The sequence below is a fragment of the Bos taurus genome, chromosome 13, assembly GCF_002263795.3.
Source record: "Bos taurus isolate L1 Dominette 01449 registration number 42190680 breed Hereford chromosome 13, ARS-UCD2.0, whole genome shotgun sequence".
Taxonomy (NCBI): Eukaryota; Metazoa; Chordata; class Mammalia; order Artiodactyla; family Bovidae; genus Bos; species Bos taurus.
Window position 1 is genome coordinate 8877426 of NC_037340.1, and position 23634 is coordinate 8901059.

The 23634-nt window shown below is 38.3% G+C and overlaps 1 protein-coding gene across 3 annotated transcripts in view; it reads left to right on the plus strand.

The window, feature by feature from the left end:
* Positions 1–23634, plus strand: part of MACROD2 (mono-ADP ribosylhydrolase 2) — a 2330645-nt gene that overhangs the window by 1324833 nt on the left and 982178 nt on the right. For all 3 annotated transcript variants that reach the window (XR_009496772.1, XM_025000233.2, NM_001105029.1), the window contains 1 exon segment: positions 16801–16922. Coding sequence is in view for 1 of the 3 variants with exons in the window: in XM_025000233.2 (XP_024856001.1) it covers positions 16801–16922 (122 nt within the window). In the remaining 2 variants the exon portion in view is untranslated.

Consider the following 23634-nt stretch of genomic DNA (forward strand, 5'->3'; position numbering starts at 1 on the left):
TTTTTCATATTCTAGACATAGTTAATATTAATTAATTGGCCATTTCAGGTATCTGTGCAGCCTTTTTCAAAATATGTGTCACCTACCCTATGCCTGGATTTCTTGGCATGTTCCCACGCTATTTCTGTTTCTTTTCTTCTGAGTTTCTTTTTTTAAAGTTTATAATTCAGCGATTTTGGTATATTTATGGAGTTTCAGAGCCATCACCATTACTATCTAATTTCAGAATATTTTCATCACCTTACAAAGAAACCCTGTGCTCATTAGTTGCTCTCCATCCCCCACTCCACTTTCATCTTTGGCAGCTTGGATATTTTCCTATGAATGGAATCATAAAATGCATGGCCTGCTGTGACTGGCATCTTTCACTTAGTATAATGTTTTCAATATCCAGTGAAGTAGCAGATATCGGTATTTCATTCCTTTTTATGGCTGAATAGTATTTCATTCTTTAGGTATACATTTGGTTGCTCATTCATTAACTGATAAACATTTGTAGTGTGCTTAGTCACTTCAGGCATGTCTGACTTTTTGCAACCCTATGGACTGTAGCATGCCAGGCTCCTCTGTCAGTGGGATTTTCCTGGCAAGTATACTGGAGTGGGTTTCCAGTATACTGGAAACCATTTCCTCCTCCAGGGCATCCTCCCAGCCCAGGGATCAAACCTGTGTCTCCTGTGTCTCCTGCATTACAGGTGAATTCTTCACCTGCTGAGCCATTGGAGAAGCCCTCATTTATAATGGAGCTGTTATAAAAAATACTGCTATGAACATTTCTTTACAAGTTTTTGTGTGGACATGCCTTCTCAGCTGTTTTGGAAAGATACCTAGGAGTGGAGTGACTGGGTTATATGGTAAATCTATTTCTAACATTTTGAGGGATCATCTGCTTTCTAAAGAGACATTTACATTCCCACTACCAGTGTATGATGATTCTAATTTGTCCACATACTCACTAATACTTCTTGTTGTCTGGCTCGATTATAACCATCCTAGTAGGTATGAAGTTGTATCTCATTATGGTATTGATTTGCATTCCCTTAATGACTAAGGATGATGAGGATCTTTTCATGTATTTATTGGCCATTTATATATCTTCTTGCCAACCACTTTCTTAATCCTTCCATGTACCCTCCCTTGAATTGATTTAAAGTCAAATTACTTATTTAGCTTTTCTTCTTCAGTTTGGCCAGCTTGTTCTTTGACTCACTTCAGAAACATGCTTTCTTTAAGCACTGTTTTCAGTTAGTGTGCATATACCTTGATCTTCTTATAATTTAAACAATTTCAATCAGTGTCTCTGTTATTAATGTTCTCTTGATATTTAATCCAAAATGAACTCTCTGTACCATAATATTTGTCCAAAATGCTCTTATCTTTGTAGCTGTTTGATATAATTTATGAGAACTGAAGTAGAGATTGAACAAGAAAACTTTTGTTTTGGGATTATTATTCAAAGTATAGATTGTCATTAGTGTGTGTGACAGATGGGCGTGGGCATGGCAGGTCAGGAAAGGCCATACAGGTTAATGGAACAAGATTGTTAACACAGTGTATAAGCCAAAAGTTATAGCTAAAGGCACAGTGGTTGGGTCAATCCATTTGATAAAAATCAAGGTCAGAACCTCGGGTGGCAAGTCAAAACTTAAAGTAGCAAGACATGGGTGGAATTTTGGTTAAAGAACTACAGATTGCCATTATTGGTTTAGACTGATAATTGGTTCCTAGACCCATGTGTTTCCTCAGACAGCAACACCAGGGTCACGGAAACTCGTTAAAAATGCAAATTCTTGGTTCCCACCTCCACCTCATCCCAGATCTACTGAATCAGAGACTCTAGGAGTGTTACCCAGCAGCCTGGGTTGTAACAAGCCCTCCCAGATGCTTTTGATGTACTTCAAGTTTGAGAACCACTGTCCCAGATATCTAGGAGGTGCAAAATGGTGAGATGCCTTGTTGACATAGCAAGTGCTTAGGATTAAATGAGAGTACCCAGCAAGGGCATGGCTGTAGCCAAAAGCAGTATCTACAGGGAGATCTTCTTGGCAAACAAGTGCCTTCAGAGTCCTCTTCTTTTCAGTTGAGAATTCTAACATGGGCAGAGTTCACCCTGGATTGGAAAATTCTTGGGAAATCAAACCTGCAGAAGTGAAGGTGAGCCAAGGCCTTGGCATGGGAGGGGCTGGGGTATGTCCAGGGTGTGGGCTCTTCTGGTTCTAGGCCCTTTTCCTTGAGTGAAGGCATTCCAACAGGTTGGCAGGTGCATGCCATAAAGAATAATGAAGATTTCAGCAAAAGCCAGTGGTTTGTGAGAGGCCCTACACACACCTCTGATGAGCCCACAGAGCTTTCACTGGAATCATACAATAAAGCCAGATTTATTAGAAGCTACAAATGAAATCAGCTGTGTCCTGGGAAGGCGATTATTCTTTACATCTCAAGAAAATTCCAAGGGACATTTTCCCTTTCAACAACAGGAAGAACCTTTTATTTCTCCTTTAACCTTTTATGTTCACTCCAGCTCCCAGGCCAGGACCAGATATGGCTCCTCTGGCCATGTCCAGAATAGCAATGACTTGAAGGAGATCAGTCCTGGGTGTTCTTTGCAAGGACTGATGCTAAAGCTGAAACTCCAATACTTTGGCCACCTCATGCGAAGAGTTGACTCATTGGAAAAGACTCTGATGCTGGGAGGGATTGGGGGCAGGAGGAGAAGGGGACGACAGAGGATGAGATGGCTGGATGGCATCAGCGACTCGATGGACATGAGTTTGAGTGAACTCCGGGAGTTGGTGATGGACAGGGAGGCCTGGTGTGCTGGTATGCTGCAATTCATGGGGTCACAAAGAGTCAGACACGACTGAGCAACTGAACTGAACTGAACTGAGCCCTTTAGATGAATGCCATCATTTGTTTCCCGCAGGATTTGGCATTTCAGAGGCTTCTAGAACCCCAGTGTGGACTCCGAAGGGATTCCAGGGATTCCTACCCCGCGGGTGGATTCTTAAGCCCCTAGTGTATATTTGAAAGGGGAAAGAGTTGTCTTCATGAAATTTTATAAATCAATTGCAGCTCTGGGTTATTTACGGCTATTTTTCTCTGTTTAAAGGGAAGATCAAAAGGCAAAGAAATAAAAGATATTTGGTTCTATCCTATGAAACCTTTTGTATTATTCCATCAATAAAATTGTCAATGATGATTCCATTAAAAAGTTTAAATTTGTTGTTCTTTAGGGTCTTTTTTAGACGGCAGTGTCTTACAGTGCATTTACTGTAGTAGAGAGAACTAAGACATTAGTCTTTGGGGATGAAATAAGCAGTAACACTGTTAAAAATCCTATTAGAACGTTGTTGGAACATGTTGTCTTCTGTGTATTCAAAATGTTGTACAGAAAGGATGCTTTAGAAAATAATTTAGCTGCTTCATGTGTTTCCGTTTTAAATATCTCTGGGCTGCAAAGTGTGTAATGCATATAGATCTACTGGTTAGGGTAAAAATAAATATCCCATTTTAGTTTAACAAGTGTAAATAGGATTTGTAATTAATGCAAAATGATTAGGTATCTAAGAACAACTCTTCATATTTGACTATTCTCTTCTGGTAAACATATAATCTGTTTTTATTTAAAATGTATAATATTTATAAAAGATGGGGTCTAAAGTAGGTCTGACTTGGAATAGTGTTGTAATCAATTCTAAGAGAACCCGTGTACACCCGTGGTAGATTCATGTTGATGTATGGCAAAACCAATACAATATTGTAAAATAATTAGCCTGTAATTAAAATAAATAAGTTTAAATTAAAAAAAATATAAATAAAAGAAGCACTGTGAAATAGCTAGAATGATGTGGATAGATATGTTTTGAGTCATGAAAACACTGAATATTTTTCCTCCTTTTTTTCCTGTGTGTGTGTGTGTGTGTGTGTATGTATTTTCAATTTGGAAGCATATGCTGCTTTATCATGTTGGGAAAATAAAATCATACCTTTTATCATTTAAAAAAAAGCTGTGAGCATCTTAGCAATTTCTGTAATTCTGTTGTTAGCTACCTAAGAAGTATATCTCTTATTAAAATGTCTGTTTATGTAAGTCAGTCAGCAATTAGAGCATTACAAATATCTTTTTATCTTATTTGAGGTGCCCTGACAGGGATTACTTATTTGCATTAGAAATAAAAATGTGATGAAAATATATATAATTTGTATGGTCCAGGCTTCCCTGGTGGCTCAGCACTGAAGAATCCACCTGCTGATGCAGGAGACGCAAGGGATGCAGGTTCCATCCCTTGGTTGGGAAGATCCCCTGGAGAAGGAAATGGCAGCCCACTCCAGTATTCTTGCTGAGAAATCCCATGGGCAGAGGAGGCTGGCAGGCTATGGTCCATGGGGTCACAAAGAATCAGACATGACTGAGCAACTGACACTTTCACTTTTTAGAAATATCACAAAAAAACATGAAGGCATACATTAAGTGAATTCAGATCCATTAAGAGCTAGCTATAAGAGTCTTAGCCTGGACAGCAACAGGGTTTATAGCCAGTAAATGAGTTGGTAGATAAAAGAACTATATGTAAGGCATGTAGTATTTAAAAAAAGAAGTACTAACAAGAGAAATAAAAATTCCTGGAAGTTAAAACAAGAACAGAAGTTTTCAAATGAAGAAATGCATAATGGAAAGGAAACAGCTGACAATTAACTCATTGATCCAAAGAATAGGTCAAGGAAATAGTCTAAAATGTGCAGCAGATTAAATATTTGAAAGTTAGAACAATTGAGATTTACTCTCAGACATATGCAACCCATCTATTAAGACTTATAGAACAAATGGAGAAAAGGAAAGAATAGTAATGACTTCATAACTAAGATGGAAAAAAGAATTCCTGTCCTAAAAGAACCTAGACAGAATTCAGAATTCTGGGTATAAATTGGAAGTTCACAGAACTTCTGGAGGGAAAAAGAAATCCAGCTTACTTATGGAGGTGTAAAAATCAAACTGGCTTTTTCTCATGGTAGAAGTAAATGAAGCAAAATTGTCAAAATTCTGAGAGAAAAATTAATTTGAACCTAGGGTCATAGATACTAGAAAACTAACATTCAGAAATGAGAACAAACTAAAAGCTTTTGAAAAATCCAGTGACTTAGAAAATTCTTAGCTACAGATAATCTCTGAAAGAATTATTCAAATATTTGGGGGGAAAGAAAGAGTTTAAGAAAGAGAAAACCAGGAGTCCAAGAAATAGTAGAAGCAAAGAAGCCAGTAAAGTACAAATTCTGACATAATCAGTTTCTAAGAATAGTTAGGAATTTTGAGAGTGTAATGGTGAAATATTGATTAAATATGAAAGAGCTTATTGTTCTGCTATTTATATACACTGGGAATACATTTAACTGTAAGTATTAATAATAATCAGTGAAGTTGGAGTTCTCCTACAACATTCCAGGTACTACGCTGGATGCTTTCACATATAATAGCTAATTTATTCCCCATTATTAAGTTGAAAAGTAAATATTTTTCTGTTTCTATAGAGAAGAGAGGAAAACTAATTTGACCAAGTTTGCCTAGTCAGTGAGTGGGATTTCCCATTGGGATATGAAGACTTGTTTTCTCATTCTTTCTTCATATCATCCTATCTGGTTATAACTATGTGATGGTCACATTCTAGTGATCATCCTTTTCTGAGGTCTTTAAAGACTTCTTTACAATACTCTCCTACTCATAATAAACTACTCATCCTTCCACTCCACTTACTTCTCTCACCAGAGCACCTCTTCAGTCATATTATCATATCATCTTGCGCTTGAACCCATTTTCAAATAAAAATTGGAATGTTTATTCATTGGCCTACACAATAGTATATTACTAGAGAATCAAGCACCAGATATTATTTATTCACTTACAGGTATTTCTTTCTTTTGAAATCTGGCATTCATTACTTAATTATCAGAGCTCCCAGGCAGACACTTCATTGTTAGCATCTGAATCACTATGAAAAGGTATCTTGGTTTTCTTAGAGTGGTTTTACATTAATGGCTTCCACTAAATAATCTTGCAGAAGCACTTGTTTTGACCTCTTTGAATCTTACCCTCACAATGAATTACGCTGGAAAGGCTCAGTGATATATTCTGTTCCCTTGAGTGATTCTATGTCAGACCCAAAATAGGCAGGGAAGGAGGGGAAAAATGTACTTTGAGAGAGGAAAATTAGTTGCCTTCAACTGTACACATTTTGTTTCTCTTACTCATCCTCTCTTATCCTTGTCCCCTTTCTGCATTTTATTTTTATGTTAAGGATGGATTTCTAGAAGACTTACAAACACTACAATAATTTGGGTCTCAATTACTCTTCTGATTTTGCCATTCCTATCGTCCCCTCAGTCACCCAGAGTGAAGTTACTTAGGATGAATTTCAACTCTTTCTCTCGTTTCTCCCATCCACATTGAAACCATCATCAAAATTGGCCAGAACCTTTAAGTTTCTTGAATTGTCTGTCCCTTTCTCATTCCTTCCAATCTGGCTTAATGTTAGCTGGTTTCCTTCCCTTCCGTAGCTTCCAACTCATTCTATGATGAAGGAAGTACGAGGAAGGAAACCGTGGTCACGACTTCTCTTGGGAATGCACGATCCTAAAGGACCCCTCTCCACTTTATCCTGGGTTGTCTTGGAGAATTTGTGTTTAAAAAGCTGAGTCTGCCATTTAATTCTCTGCTAAAATCAGTTGAAAGTCATCTTAGACTTCTTGAGTCCTTGCAAGCTGCTTATTTAACAAGAGCTTTTTTATTCAAAAGATGTTGGCAAGTAGAGATGATCTGATCACTATCTCACAGAAGTGGAAAGAGAAATTAGGTTCTAAGATTGAGATACTTTAGACCCAAAAGACAGTTTTGCATTCAGTTAAAATTATTCTTTTGAGCTTCCTAGATGGCACTAGTGGTAAAGAACCTGCCTGCCAATGCAGGAGACTTAAGAGACTCAGATTTGATCGCTGGGTTGGAAGATCCTCTGGAGGAGGATATGGCAACCCTCCCCAGTCTTCTTGCCGGGAGACTCCCATGGACAGAGGAACCTGGCAGGCTACAGTCCATAGCGTCACATGGTGCTGGCATGACCGAACAGCTTAACACACACATATGCAAGATTACTCTTTTAAAATCCCTTAACTCATACAAAAGTTGAAGCAGAGAAGTATCATTTCTTAACAAGTCCAGTACATATAGTTTTCCCCTATAGAACTGAAAGAGATCACTGCTTCTTCAAACTTCAGAACCAGGTACAGTAGTTAATGGTGTCAATTTTCCATAGAAGTGGCGTTATTTATATTTAGTTACTACATCTGCATAGCAACAAACTCTAGTGTAGCAATTCTCAAAGTGTGGTTTAAGGATACCTCTTTCAGGGGATTTGTGAGGTCAGTTCCATGTGCATAATAATATTCAGAAATTGTTTGCATTTTCCCTCTCTTTGTCTCTTGAGTGTGCAGTGCAGTTTTCCAGAAGTTAGCTGACATGTGATAGCATCATTTTCCTGATAGTTTACCGTAAATGTCCTTTTGTTTTCTTGTGTGATATATGGTGGTGGTGGTTTAGTCACTAAGTCATGCCTGACTCTTTCGACCCCATGGACGATAGCCTGCCATGCTCCTTGGTCCATGGGATTTTCCAGGCAAGAATACTTGTATTAGGTTGCCATTTGCTTCTCCAGGGGATCTTCCCAAACCAGGGATTGAACCTGCATCTCCTGCATTGCAGGCAGATTCTTTACCAACTGAGTCACCAGGGAAGCCCCGTATGATAGATATGACCCACCAAAACAAAAGTTCTCACAGGTGCTCAGTTATTTTTAAGACTTTATAGAGTCCTGAAACCAAAAAGTTTGAAAACTGATTCTATTATGCACAAAGCACCAATCATATCTGAGAAGTGGGTGACATTCCTGGGGTCCAGCAATGTAACTTCATGTTCATATGAAAGCAGACACTCATTATGGAAATGTTTCATGAAATTGCCCTTACTATTTAAACATTTGTCATTTTCACTGCTGCTAACCCCTTGTTCATATCACTGAATTTGTATAAGGGAACTCGTGAAAAATGCAACTTCTCTGTATACAGATTTCCATGTATTCTTTCTTTTAGAATCAATGTGTTTCTTTTTTTTTTTTGATAGGCAAAAAGTAGATAGGATGCTTGTGAGGGACACAAGTGGGGAGTTGAGGGGTCTGTCTAGAATCGATGTTAATCTCTTAAAATGTTCTGTCCTCAGTTGTCTTTTCTAAATACAAACGTTCCTCTATATAATTAGATGTGGAACCTTGTGGATGAGTAGACCATGAAAGTGCAACCCAAAAGAGAGCACAATTATCAAGGTATGGAGTAGCTGTAGCCCAGCACTGTCTTATGAATGGACTGAGCTCTGGGAGCAGTTTGGTTTATTTTGATGGAAAGGTGTGTTTATTATACCCAAATGTCACTTTTTAAAGAAATGTAAAAAGTGATCCCATTAAGTTTTTGAGAAGACATGTAGAGAGTCTGTAATTTTCCATTTTGTGATTTGAGAGCCAAAACCAATCTCTAGAACAAAGCCAATTTATTCTAAAATGAACCATATGCAGATGAGGGAAGTGACATGTTTTTAAAATGCATTTATTTAATTATCTCTTGCAGAAAAAGGCAAAAAAAAAAATCACTACACATTTTTTCTTGTTGGAAGTCTTTGGGAAGAATCTTTTAGCTTTTATTAAAAAGTGTGATGGTGTTAGAGTTGTTTTTTTTTTTTTGTCTGTAGTCCAGTTATTAGGAAATCTTTGATGACGCTTTGCTGAGTCGTTCTGTGAAGAAACAGATTCTCAGCTCTATAAAAATTAGTGTTGAATGATCTGAACCAGTCGAACTACATTCCACTGCTTGCTCAGTCCAGACTGTCCATGTCACCTCATTGTTTCCTCTAATCCAGTGTATCATCTCTGGTTAGATTGATTACATTGGGCCAACTTTTATTGAACCACTCACAAATTCACTAATTATCTATTAGGCAACGGTTCCCATAGCATTCTTGGCTTTGTGGGAGACTCAGGCATAGATGGGTCATGTCTTCTCCAGTGGAAGCAGAGTTTATATGTGAAGCCAGGAAACACAGGATCATAGCATCCGAGTTAGAAGGACTCGATGCATATGTAGTCATGTTTGATTGCCTCTGATGACAGGAAATCACCTGCCTCCTATGGCAGAATGCTTGCTGTGTTACTGAAGAGCTCTGACTGATGGAATCTTCTTAGTCATGTGTACAGAAATGTTCATGTTAAAAGTCAAGTAAATGGTCAAACATAAATGATATTGGAGACCAAAAGAGGAGAAATGAGTTCAATTTAGTTCAAAGAAGGTCAGGTTTTGTTTTTTTGTTTTTTTTTTTTTAGTTTCATGGGATGGGAAGGATTTTGAGAGGCAAAGTGGAGGGGCTTTCTCAATACCAGGAAAGATGTGGAGTCAGAAAAAGCTCACAAGCTGTTTGTTGTGAGTGCGTAGAGCAGTTGCCTTATGTACCTGGCACTTCATGAATTTATTCATTGAATAAAGGATAGAATTAATGACTGAGGGAATGACGGCAAAAAATCTTTCTTGTCCAGACGTGGGGTGGCAAGGGAGCTGAAAAGGAAGGTTGGTGACAAGCAAGCAAGTTGACTCCTCTGGCACTTGAGTCCCAGCCCAGATTCTGCATGTGTGGAGACATCCTTGCAGTGGGGACTGACATTCATTTATTGTTACTGACTACATAGGATTTTTAAAGCCCACTTTCCCTTTGCGTCTTAATAAAGTACTGGTTTTACATTTCTCTGAAAAAGCTGCAAGTGGCTGCCTATCCCTTGAACTGGAACAAAGGCCTTATTATTATTTTCCTTGAAAAACTCGTATTGTCTATGTCGGCTTACCTCCTCTCAACCCCTGCTATTCAAACATTACAAATGCCATGTATTTGACTCACTTCCTTCTAGGATGTGCTCTCTTTTGGTTCATTCTAAAATGATGGTGGAAATGTTGGAATTTTGCAGAAAATTCAGCTTCCCACAGTCTCTCTGAGACCTCTCTCTGTTGGAAATATGCCCACAGTATCCTGTGGAATCTCAAAGATCCTATAAATGGCTGACCATAGGATATCTGTTTTATAGAAATGCAATCTATATTATTGCAAATAGACCCTTATGGGTAGGTGTCTGGTTGAAAGAGGACACAGTCCCATTAGGACTGACCTAAAATAAATCTTTGGCAGAAGAAGGAGAGCTGGTAACAAATTGCAAATGGGCTTTGCCCCTTCTTTCTTCTTCTTTTTAATCTGAAGGATAACATTTTTGGTAGAAAGTGCTCAATTACTATTTTAAGACTTGATCCTCACAATTTAAGCTTAAAACTTCACAACTGTGAAGTCAGTGAAGCACAAACATTGTCAATACAAGATGCCCCAAACAATGCTATCTTATTTCCACGTAAAAATGGGATTCAAGCCTGAAAATGAATTGAGTGTACTAGTTCAAGTTTTGACAGTGTATTCTGTGTGTCCGTATCAGCTGTAAAGTGCAAATGGTGTTTAGCTACTGTATATTTAATCCTAGACACAGAGATCTAAGAAGGCTCAGAGAAGTAAACTAGAAGTCCTTTGTAACTAAGAACATTGAAGGGGAAAACAAACAAAGACAACAAGCTCAACTCACAGACTCAAAGGAAAATAGACTAGAAAATAACATTGTAAGTGCTAGTTTATCCCAAACCCATGCACAGAGCTGTATGACTAGTCTTTCTGAGCATGGAAAGAAATCAAACATGTACCTGAAGAAATGAGTACGAGAATAATCCAAACTTGGAAATGTGCTGAAGCTGAAACACAATCTCACTGATGTCTGCTGTAGGTTGAAAAGGAACATCTTATGGACAATTGATTGTTTCTTGAAATATAATAAAAACAAGCTTTGAAAATGTGGATATGAAAAACATTGACCTATATGGAAAGAAAAGGCAGCGTTTACTTTGTAATGCTATCAGGTTGTAATTCAATTTCCCGTTAACCGAACTTCAAGTATTCTGTTTTGGGTCATAGATTGGTGGTGCTTATCATATAAATTGGCCAATAAGATTTGCAAATAATACTTTTAGTGCTTGGTTTTGTGGTTGTAGCTCTAGAAAAGAAAATCAATTTAATACCATGCATTGGTTTTCTTCTTAAAATTCATGCAATTTGAATATGACTGACAGGGCATGGCATCATTATGCAGTCAGTTAGATGGACCGATTATGCTTATGAATACAAGAATGGAGTGAATGAAAGCAATGTGTAATTGATTCTACTTCTGGTCTGACTGTTCATTAACAGTTTGAATGTGGCACAGTTGCTTCTCAAATGGAAAACAATGAGAGCAACCTATATAGGTTCCCTCATTTGTTTCAAAATTCATTATGCTAATATTTTTTCACAGAATGTTTTTGTTGCATTTGTTTTATCAAGCAGAAGTCTGATCGAATCTTAGTAAATGATTCTACTGCTTTCAATATTTATTTGGCCTTCCACCTGCACATTTTTCAATTTACACATTTGGAAATGAAAGCAGGCTCCCTCCGGCATCCCCTTCAAAGCAGACCTTCCATCCTACCCTCCTTTTCTATAGACTTGAGACTAATTTCCCAGGGTAGAACAAGCTGGGGGAACACAAGGTGGTGGTTATAGCTTCAAAACAAAAGAGCTGATTTAGAGGCTGATTGATTTCAGAAATAGATGAGCAAAAACAGGCTCATTTGTCTTGCCACAGGTTATAGTCAGATAAAGCACGCAAGGGCCTGCCATCTCGTTTTCCATACCTCTTCCAGGAGTTGCGTTTGAAGTGCTGATGAAATGTGCAGATCACACCGTTTTCTTGACTTTCCTCAGTTGTGTAAGAAAGGGCTTCAAGTGCACAAAGGCTGCTCTTCCTTTCTGGAATGCAGAGCCAGACATTTCAGGGAAACAGCATTACTGTCATGGCTCACAGGGAGATATAATGCTGATTCTGTAACAGTAATCCCTGCCCTCTCATTTGCCTACAAGTTCCTGCCAGATTTTGAGACAGAGGAAAAAACAAAATTTGTGCAGGGCCAGGCAGTTCTATCTAGGAGCTACAGGTGTACTGTGAGCTCAAAATTGGATTGTATTTGCAATTAGTAAGCATATTAATTTCATATTCAATCTTCTTGTAGTTCTGATTTTTTAAAAAATTAAATCAGCAGTTGACTTATTAAAATAATACGTCTGAGAACTTCATACTGGAAATAGATTTCTTTTTTCTGATTCAAACTTACAAGATCTACTCTTTCAGCAACTTTCAAATATACAATATGGTATTATCAATGGCAGTCACCATACTGTGCATTATATTCCCAGAACTTGTTTATTTTATCACTGAAAGTTTGTACCTTTTGACCTCTTTCATCCACTTCATGCCTTCCTTTCTGTCCCCTGCCTCTAACAAGAACCAATCTGTTCTCTGTGTCTATGAGATTGCTGTTTGTTTGCTTTTTAAAAATTCTACATATAAGCGAGATAGTGCAGTATTTGTCTTCCTCTCTCTGATTTATTTTACTTAGCGTAATGTCCTCAAGTTCCATCCATATTCTCATGAATGGGAGAACTTTCTTCATTTTTATGGTTGAATAGTATTCCATTGTGTATGGAATATATATATATATATACACATATATATATATACTATCCATTCATCCATCACTGGAAACTTCGATTATATCAATGAACTGCACCATGCTTAGTTGCTCAGTCATGTCTGACTCTTTGCAATCCCAAGAACTGTAGCCTACCAGGCTCCTCTGTCCATGGGGATTCTCTAGGCAAGAATACTGGAGTGGGCTGCTCTGCCTTCCTCCAGGGGATCTTCCAAACCCAGGTATCAAATCCAGGTCTCCTGCATTGCAGGCGGATTCTTTACCATCTGAGCATCAGGGAAGCCCAAGAATACTGGAGTGGGTAGCCTATCCCTTCTCCAGGAGATCTTCTCTACACAGGAATCAAACTGGGGTCTCCTGCATTGCAGGTGGATTCTTTACCAGTTGAGCTACCAGCTGGGCTGTTGTAAACAGTGCTGCAGTGAACACGGAGGGGCACATATCTATTGGGGATGTTTTCCATTCCATTGAATAAATACCCAGAAGTATGTTGTTGGATCACATGGTAATTCTGTTTTTAATTTTTTGAAGGACCCCCATACTGTTTTCATGAACACCTGCATGGAAATAATCATATCAGTTTTTCCTATGGTATCTTATTCATCTACCTCAAGACTTCGTATTTGATAAACCTGCTAACTCCAAAGAAAGCCCTGGGTGTCTGGGGAATCCTTCCTTGTGCCCATTTTAAAACATGTCCACAGTCCACTTGAAATGGGTGGAACTGTGACAGTTGTAAGCAATCAGGGTACAGTGATGATGACACTGTCAGTCCCAAGGCTGAGAGAAAAGATGACACAGCTTCCAGTTCCGGCATTTGGTGTTGAAGCCCTGCGCTGTCCCGTGAGCAATCTGACTGTTCTGAGGTTTCATCAGAAAACCCAAACCGGCCCCCATGGTGAGTCCCTGCTCAGCCTTAGCTGCTGCGTAACTATGACTTTTCCTGGGGCTCCATGCCTGCCAGACCCTCCAGCCGAGCCATTTCAGAATTGTTGATCCAAAAAAGTCATTAAAATAATCAAGTGGTGATTTTTGTTAAGAAAACATGTTTTTGTTTGAAGATTTTGTTAAGATAAAATGTGTTACCAAGTTTTAGGGTAGTTCCTTGCATAGTGATAGCCAATGAGAATTTGCATGTATACAGACTATGAGGCTAAAGGAATAGAATTCATGGTAAGCATGGAAAACTGTATATATACAAATGTACGCTATTGCCTTCAACAAACAGCTGTATTGAGAAAAGTTAATTCACAGTCATATTGCTTTTGTGACAATGTGTCTCCCTATATTGATCTGAGACTTTGGGCATAATTCCTTCTCCTATGGATCCACTGAGCAAGGGAAGAATGGATTAAATTTTCCGTATTGTCCTTTCCATCTCTAAAAATTCTTGACTACTGTCTAATATTCTTTGGTAACTGAGATACCCAAGATGTATCTTGTACTACATGTCCACTTATAAGATAGGTTGAACTCAGTTTGCATATTAAAATCATGGTAAAACTTTAAATATAGGTACAAGGGGCTTCCCCAATAGCTCAGTTGGTTAAGAATCCACCTGCAATGCAGGGTTTGATTCTGGGTCAGGAAGATCATTTGGAGAAGGGATAGGCTACCCACTCCAATACTCTTGGGCTTCCCTTGTGGCTTAGCTGGTAAAAAATCTGCCTGCAATGCAAAAGACCTGTGTTCGATCCCTGGGTTGGGAAGATCCCCTGGAGAAGGGAAAGGCTACCCACTCCAGTATTCTAGCCTGGAGAATTCCATGGACTGTATAGTCCATGGGGACAAAAAGAAGCAGACTCGACTGAGCGACTTTCACTTTAAACCCATATCTTACCTGCTTTGGGAAATCATGTTGCAATCATGTTACAATTCTTGTTATTACACAAAAAATCATTAGTGTGTGTGTGTGTGTGCACACGCGCGTGCATGCAAGCCTATGCTAAATACAACCTCAGTTCAGTTCAGTTCCGTTCAGTTGCTCAGTCGTGTCCGACTCTTTGCGACCCCATGAATCACAGCACACCAGGCCTCCCTGTCCATCACCAACTCCCAGAGTTCACTCAAACTCACGTCCATCGAGTCAGTGATGCCATCCAGCCATCTCATCCTCTGTCGTCCCCTTCTCCTCCTGCCCCCAATCCCTCCCAGCATCAGAGTCTTTTCCAATGAGTCACGTCTTCGCATGAGGTGGCCAAAGTACTGGAGTTTCAGCTTTAGCATCATTCCTTCCAAAGAAATCCCAGGGCTGATCTCCTTCAGAATGGACTGGTTGGATTTCCTTGCAGTCCAAGGGACTCTCAAGAGTCTTCTCCAACACCACAGTTCAAAAGCATCAATTCTTCGGTGCTCAGCCTTCTTCACAGTCCAACTCTCACATCCATACATGACCACAGGAAAAACCATAGCCTTGACTAGACGAACCTTTGTTGGCAAAGTAATGTCTCTGCTTTTGAATATGCTATCTAGGTTGGTCATAACTTTCCTTCCAAGGAGTAAGCGTCTTTAATCTAATATCCCTCTATTTTGTCTTTCTGAATTATAGCAGTTCTCACTTTAAAACCAGGTTTGTCTGAAATAAACATCTGCATGAACTCACTAATAAGGTTTCTGCCTATTTTGATCACAAGATATCATCGTCAGCATTATCTGAACAAGGATTTAAATACTGTTTAAAGCTGTTAAAAGTTGAAATCAACATTTGGGGATTTTCTCAACATCAAATAATACTCTTGACATTTAGCAGACAATCAACAAAAATTTTTGTCTTCCTGATTTCTCTTCCACTGTTTAAATTTCATATGCAGTTTAAAACCATTAACTATTCCATAGCTGTATTTTAGTAAAGTGTTCTTATTCTTTTTACTGTTTTTGAAATTGACTGGTACTAATTAGCCAAAGCAAGTAATTTCATTTCATTATAATATTCTAATGATAGAAGACTGAATTTATCTTTTTCATCAAAGTTGATCAGTTCTTGTTATTCACATCAATGGAATGAGTTGATAATCCAGATTAACAGATAAGACTGAGAAGCAGGAGTAATAAAGGCCTTTTCAAGTAATTTGGATTAAAATTTAGTTTTTTTCTTACTATCTTTATTGACTTAAAATGAGGACGGTTCTATTTCATTAAATTCCTAAATTTAAATGTTTATGTGTGCCAGAATGGCTGGTTTTATATGCAAAAGCAAAAACATTAAATATTGTATTTTAAATATAAATAGAGGTTGAGAGGTATACATTGATTTTTGAGATTTACTATAGTGAAAACTAGAAGTTAGGGAATTATTACAAACTAATATCCCCAGCATATCTTCTGTGTGTGAGCATTGGTAGATTGCATTGTAAATTGCTATGGATATTTTAAAATGATTACTTTTAGGATTATTATTATTATATTTTTTGACTTTTTCAGAAACTTGCCCTTCTTTATAGTTTTTACAATGTCTGACACTATTATCTTGTATGCAAGGTGATATGTAACATTGGTTCTTCCTTCCTATGTCAATTCAGAATGCTTTGTAGGCAATTATTTCTGTTTATCTCATACTGAGGATTTGTCTTTTGCCAGTGTACTAATTGGAGAAGGCAATGGCACCCCACTCCAGTACTCTTGCCTGGAAAATCCCATGGACGGAGGAGCCTGTTAGGCCGCAGTCCATAGGGTAGCTAAGAGTCGGACATGACTGAGCGACTTCACTTTCACTTTTCACTTTCTTGCATTGGAGAAGGAAATGGCAACCCACTCCAGTGTTCTTGCCTGGAGAATCCCAGGGACGGGGGAGCGGCAGCAGCAGCAGCAGTGTACCAATTATTCACATCTTACATTATAATTTGTTATGCTTGGATCTGACCAATAACAATAGAACAATTTACTGGTAGGGGATTCCTTTACATAATTATCACCTTCCTGGAATATTGCCTACTTTAAAAAGCTATGGTATCTAAAATATTTTACCGGAGAAGCATTTGCATCATCAATATTTCTTAGCTTGCTTGTCTCTAAACTCCAGAACAAATACCTAAAATAAATAAAGCAACGGTTATGTGAAAAGCGAAAATTTCCCGTTTACCCTATTTTTCCTTCCTTTTGCATTTACAGATGTCATCCACACTGTGGGGCCAATCGCCAGAGGTCACCTTAACGGTTCCCACAAGGAAGACCTTGCCAAGTGCTATAGATCATCTCTGAAACTGGTGAAAGAAAATAACATCCGATCAGTTGTAAGTACTTTTACACTATTTCTTATTCTTTTCAGCCTTTATATGCTGGAAATCAATCTTGTCCACAAATAATTTCTGTTATTCGGAAAACTAAGTTTAACCAACTTAGGAAGTGAGACAGCCTATTGGTTATCATGACTCCACTTTTTTGTATGTCTGACATAATTGCTTAATTATTTTGAATTTAAGATGATAGCATCCCAGAACTGGAACCATCACATCTAATTTATTTTCTCCCTGTTGTCATTATCTTTTGAAGAAAATGTTCATGAATGTGTGTGTGTTTTAACTTGAAAGATATTGTTCTTTTAGATTGATTTTGGTCATCCTAAACTAATGCTCTGTACTTGGATATGCCACATCCCTTCTATGTTTTACCCTTCTACATTTAGGTGGGAGAGTTCAGAAAATGTGGATCCAATCTTTTCCCATAGCAGTAGGCTGAGATGAAAGGGGGTCTTCTCTAGCTGGATTTGGAGGTGTTTATTCACCTGCTTCTATTTTGTAACATGCCCTACATTTATTACATCTCAATTACACCAGGAAAATAAAACTATGAGAAAAATGAGAGTGTAAATACACAATAGTAAGTTAATTGGGGCAGAATCCCTTGGGTTTTTCAGATAGATGATAACCTTGCTGAAATCATGGGGCAGGAAGATAAACACTTGCCTTCTTAACAGGCTGAATGGATCAGTATTCCTTGCAAGTTCACAGAAGTGGTGGTTTTATGGTGATTTTATTATTTGCATGAGGAGCATTGAGGGTCAGACACATTTAGATAACACTGGATGGTCACTGTACTTTTTGTGAATTATTATGATTATAAAGGGCCTTTTCCAATGAACATTAGTGGGTTTGCTTAAAATAAGAAGACTTTCTTCAAGCCAATTATGCTGCCTTTTACATCTTTTCCTCCTTGTTAACAGAGCTAGATATTTCATTTCATCCTTTGATTTAAAAAAATGTTTCTCTTTGCAAGTGAATTAATAAGACCCTATTCTATCTTAGAGGAGAAAGTGGAAGTTCAAAGAGAATGATGCAAAGCAAGCTACCAAACCAGTTGACTCATTTTGTGCTCTACATGAAAATAACAACAATCAAAGCAGCCTGAACATTCTGGGAATAATTAATATTTTGTCAATAATATAGCTTTTTGATTAAAAGAGGCAAATGGGACTGAAATGCTTGGGAAAATGGATATGTATAGAAGTTTCCAATTTGGGAAATATGATCCCTGAGACCTGAAGAGAATTTACTAACAAACTCACTGGCATCTGTAATAATTTCCTTGAAACTAGTAAGAAGAGACTAGTCCAGTATATAAGCCACAATCATCCTTTCAACAGGAAAACTAAACATCTCTTAACTATTATGGCCTTAAAATAATCACGTCTTATCAAGTAGTTACTCTACTTGATACTGCAAAGTACACAGTGAAAGAAGCATGGACTAAGTTAAATTAACTTTTCAGATACCCTACAGTGTGACACGCTAGTTGTCCCGATATTGAAATTAGGTCTACGTTGATGCATTTGATGATGATTTTGAGGGGTTAATTGCATGTTACTTGGATAAAATTATCAGGTGATGGCACTTAAGTGAAGTCATTCCAATATTAGTAAATAAAAATGTAGATGGGAAATATCAGCAAAATATGAAGGAAAATATCCAGCTAAATTAATCACTACATTCTTGCATGGTTGACTGGAGTTGCCATCAAATACCTTGTCTCGTACTAAAAATAAAAAATTATCTTCCTTCCTTTCTTTTTTTAATTGAAGTATATTGATTTTCAATGTTGTGCTAGTTTTAGGCAAACAACAAAGTGATCCATATATATATATATTTGTTTTAGATTGTTTTCCATTATGAGTTATTGCAAGATTTTGAATATAGTTCCCCATCCTATACACTAAGACCTTGTTGTTTATTTTATATATCGTAGTGCGCATCTCTTAATCTCGAACTCCTACCTTATCCCACCCTTTTGGTGACAATAAGTTTACTTTCTGTGTCTGAGTCTGTTTCTGTTTTATAAATAAGTTTATTTGTATCACATTTTTTAGACTTCGTGTATAAGTGATATTGCAAGGTACTTGTCTTTCTCTGACTTTCTTCACTTAATATGATAAACTGTCTCTCCATGTTGCTGCAAATGGCATTGTCTCATCCTTTTTAATGGCTGAGTAATATTCCATTGTATATACATACTGCTTCTTCTTTATCTATACACTTGGTGACAGATACGTAGCTTGTTTCCCTGTCTTGGTTATTTTAAATCACATGTGAACATTGGGGTGCATGTATCTTTTCAAATCATGGTTTTCTTAGGATATATGCCCAAGAGTGGGACTGCTGGACCCTGTGGTAACTCTATTTTTGGTATTTCACACACCCTCCATAATGTTCTCCGTGGTAGCTGACTGACTTTGTTTTCTTGAAGGAGGAAATGAAACTTTCTACTTTATATTGAGTGTCATGTTCTTGGCCATCATTAAAAAAGTAATGGTGCTAATATCATCAAACTGTTGTCATACGGGGGGAAATGGAAACTTTTTAGAAAAGTTATCATACTGGACACATCTTTTATTGTACAAGTTTCTACATTATAGACATCACTACAGATGGAGAGAAATGTTTGATATAAAAATCTTGGTTGGGAAGCTGGAAAATAAAGTTAACTTGAGTTCATTTATATGCATACTAAAGAAAATTTCTCATAAACTCATTTATCAGATCATCTTGGTGTGACCATAGAAAAGTCACATCAATATTTGTAGCCTCAGTTTCTATATGCAAAGAATCAGTAAATCATTACTGTCTACATCAGAGGCTGTTATGAGGATCAGTTGAAATAATGGTTGTAAGATAACTGGATAATATAGTTCTCTATAAAAGTATTTGGTAATGTTACTTTAAATGTAAGGTATTTTCATAGTGTATAATTTGGCAGGTTTAAGAGATTGAGAACATTTGTGCTTTCATATTTGGAAGACCAGACCTCTAGACATCATCATATCATTTCTTGATGTTTTCATACAGAAATAAATTAGCGTGAAGTGTTCAGTTAGTATATTTGCAAAGGAAAATCTCAGTTTTTTCCTTCCTCCTGTGGAGAGAAAAATCTTGTTCTTCCCTAGTGTGAGTTTCTTCTCCGTGAGTCTCCTTTACTTCTCTCACAGATCATGTCACTTACAACATTTCTGGTCACCAAATGTATGGAGATTTTCCCATGCTAAGAAATTCTCTGCAACACCACCCGGGTGCCCTGCAACTTAACTCAGTTCTGATACTGTGCACCTGGAGATCGTCTCAGATCCCAGAGAGTAATTAAGCACCAGGTCTCATAAGACTGATGCCCTCCCCCGCCCTACGCACAAACGCGGATGCCCACATGTGAGCTTAAAATGCCAGTAGTCACAAGCTCAGGTTATCACCTGTACTTCTGATCTACTGGCCATAGATTGGAAGGTCCAATGATCCAACCCTCTGCTTGGGTTCAGTTAATTTTCTAGAGCAGGTCACAGAACTCAGGGAAACACGTATATGCCTTTACCAGTTTATCAGAGCACGTGGTAAAGGATTCAGCTGAACAGCCAGATGAAGAGATACACAGGACTAGGTCTGGGTGGGTCGGGAGTGCAGGAGCTTCTGTCCCCGTGTGGTTGGGGTGGGTTATTACCCGCCTGACCTGGATGTGTTCGCCCACTGGGAGGCTCCCCAAACCTGCACTATTTGGATATTATGGAGACTTACTCAGAGGTACGTGCTTGTGTGTTAAGTCGCTTCAGTCGTGTCCGACTCTGTGAGACCCCAGGGACTGTCGCCTGCCAGCCTCCTCTGTCTGTGGGATTCTCCAAACAAGGGTACTGGAGTGGGTGGCCATCCCCTCCTCCACAGGATCTTCCCGACCCAGGGATCTTGCATTGTCAGGCGGGATCTTGCATTGTCAGGCGGGTTCTTGACCACTAGCACCAACTGGGAATATAGGCACAATCAATAATTAGCTCCATTTCCAGCCGGTCTCCCCTGTTTGGGGGATGAGAGATAGGAATGGAAATCCCAAGCTTCTGATCATGTCTTAGTTCTGGTGACCAGCCTCCATCCACAGGTCATCCAGAAGCCCACTCAGGGTCAACTCAGGAGAACAACAGATGTTCCTGATGCTCTCATCACTTAGAGATTTGCCAGGGTTTTAGGAGCGCTGTGTCAGGCATGGAGTCAAAGACGAATATTAGAACAAGGGGTGTCCCAGTGGCCTTGTCACCTCAGAAATTACAAAGTCTCCAGGAGCTCTGTGCCAGGTACTTGGGACAGAGGCCAGTATATATTTTATATTAGCTCATGATACTGTATTTAGGCAACTAAAAGTATTAATGTTGTTAATAACTAGTGGTATAATCTTATTCATAATCATTAATAATCAGATCAGATCAGTCGCTCAGTCGTGTCCGACTCTTTGCAACCCCATGAATCACAGCACGCCAGGCCTCCCTGTCCATCACCGACTCCCGGAGTTCACTCAGACTCACGTCCATCAAGTCAGTGATGCCATCCAGCCATCTCATCCTCTGTCGTCCCCTTCTCCTCCTGCCCCCAATCCCTCCCAGCATTAGAGTCTTTTCCAATGAGTCACGTCTTCGCATGAGGTGGCCAAAGTACTGGAGTTTCAGCTTTAGCATCATTCCTTCCAAAGAAATCCCAGGGCTGATCTCCTTCAGAATGGACTGGTTGGATCTCCTTGCAGTCCAAGGGACTCTCAAGCGTCTTCTCCAACACCACAGTTCAAAAGCATCAATTCTTCGGCGCTCAGCCTTCTTCACAGTCCAACTCTCACATCCATACATGACCACTGGAAAAACCATAGCCTTGACCAGACAGACCTTTGTTGGCAAAGTAATGTCTCTGCTTTTGAATATGCTATCTAGGTTGGTCATAACTTTCCTTCCAAGAAATAAGTGTCTTTTAATTTCATGGCTGCAGTCACCATCTGCAGTGATTTTGAAGCCCCAAAAAACAAAGTCTGACACTGTTTCCCCATCTGTTTCCCATGAAGTGATGGGACCAGATGCCATGATCTTCATTTTCTGAATGTTGAGCTTTAAGCCAACTTTTTCACTCTCCACTTTCACTTTCATCAAGAGGCTTTTCAGTTCCTCTTCACTTTCTGCCATAAGGGTGGTGTTATCTGCATATCTGAGGTGATTGATATTTTTCCCGGCAATCTTGATTCCAGTTTGTGTTTCTTCCAGTCCAGCGTTTCTCATGATGTAATATCATTGTTAATATAACCAACTCATGTCTGTATTGACAGCGCAGAGCATACCACAGACCTTTATGGCTCAGTAGATACACTGAATTTAATTAAATTACACTAATTTTGTCACCACGTGTAGCTGTATTAACTTTGTAATCTAATTTTTAACTCTAAAGTTCTCATACATTATCACGGTTTCTTCCACTCTGTGTTGTTTCACAATAAAGCTACAAAAATGAATAAGGAGGAACAAAATATATAACAAAGTGCCTTTAAGGCAACAAGTGTCATAAATAGAATAAAGTATTCTACTGGTCTGGATCAGTTAGTCTGTGCTGCAGCTACAGATAAGCTCAACATCTTAGGGACCCACATTCAGAGACCCTGGCTTCTGGGCATCTCATTTTCTAGAATTGACAACCTCCTCAGCCATGGAGCTTTGCAAAATCATGCATAAATGTTTTACTGTGTCAGATTAGAAATGAATAAGTGAAATATTTGATGGTACCACATTTCTTAAGCCAAAGGCTTTGGGATCACAGCAGAGGGTCAAGATGTCTGCTTTACTCTAATTTATCCAAAGGAATATATTTTTCAAAATTTTACTGGCATTGAATCTATAAATTGCTTTGGGTAGTATACTCATTTTCACTATATTGATTCTTCCAATCCATGAACATAGTATTTTTCTCCATCTATTAGTGTCCTCTTTGATTTCTTTCACCAGTGTTTTATAGTTTTCTATATATAGGTCTTTAGTTTCTTTAGGTAGATATATTCCTAAGTATTTTATTCTTTCCGTTGCAATGGTGAATGGAATTGTTTCCTTAATTTCTCTTTCTGTTTTCTCATTATTAGTGTATAGGAATGCAAGGGATTTCTGTGTGTTGATTTTATATCCTGCAACTTTACTATAGTCATTGATTATTTCTAGTAATTTTCTGGTGGAGTCTTTAGGGTTTTCTATGTAGAGGATCATGTCATCTGCAAATAGTGAGAGTTTTACTTCTTCTTTTCCAATTTGGATTCCTTTTATTTCTTTTTCTGCTCTGATTGCTGTGGCCAAAACTTCCAAAACTATGTTGAATAGTAATGGTGAAAGTGGGCACCCTTGTCTTGTTCCTGACTTTAGAGGAAATGCTTTCAATTTTTCCCCATTGAGGATAATGTTTGCTGTGGGTTTGTCATATATAGCTTTTATTATGTTGAGGTATGTTCCTTCTATTCCTGCTTTCTGGAGAGTTTTTATCATAAATGGATGTTGAATTTTGTCAAAGGTTTTCTCTGCATCTATTGAGATAATCATATGGTTTTTATTTTTCAATTTGTTAATGTGGTGTATTACATTGATTGATTTGCGGATATTGAAGAATCCTTGCATCCCTGGGATAAAGCCCACTTGATCATGGTGTATGATCTTTTTAATGTGTTGTTGGATTCTGATTGCTAGAA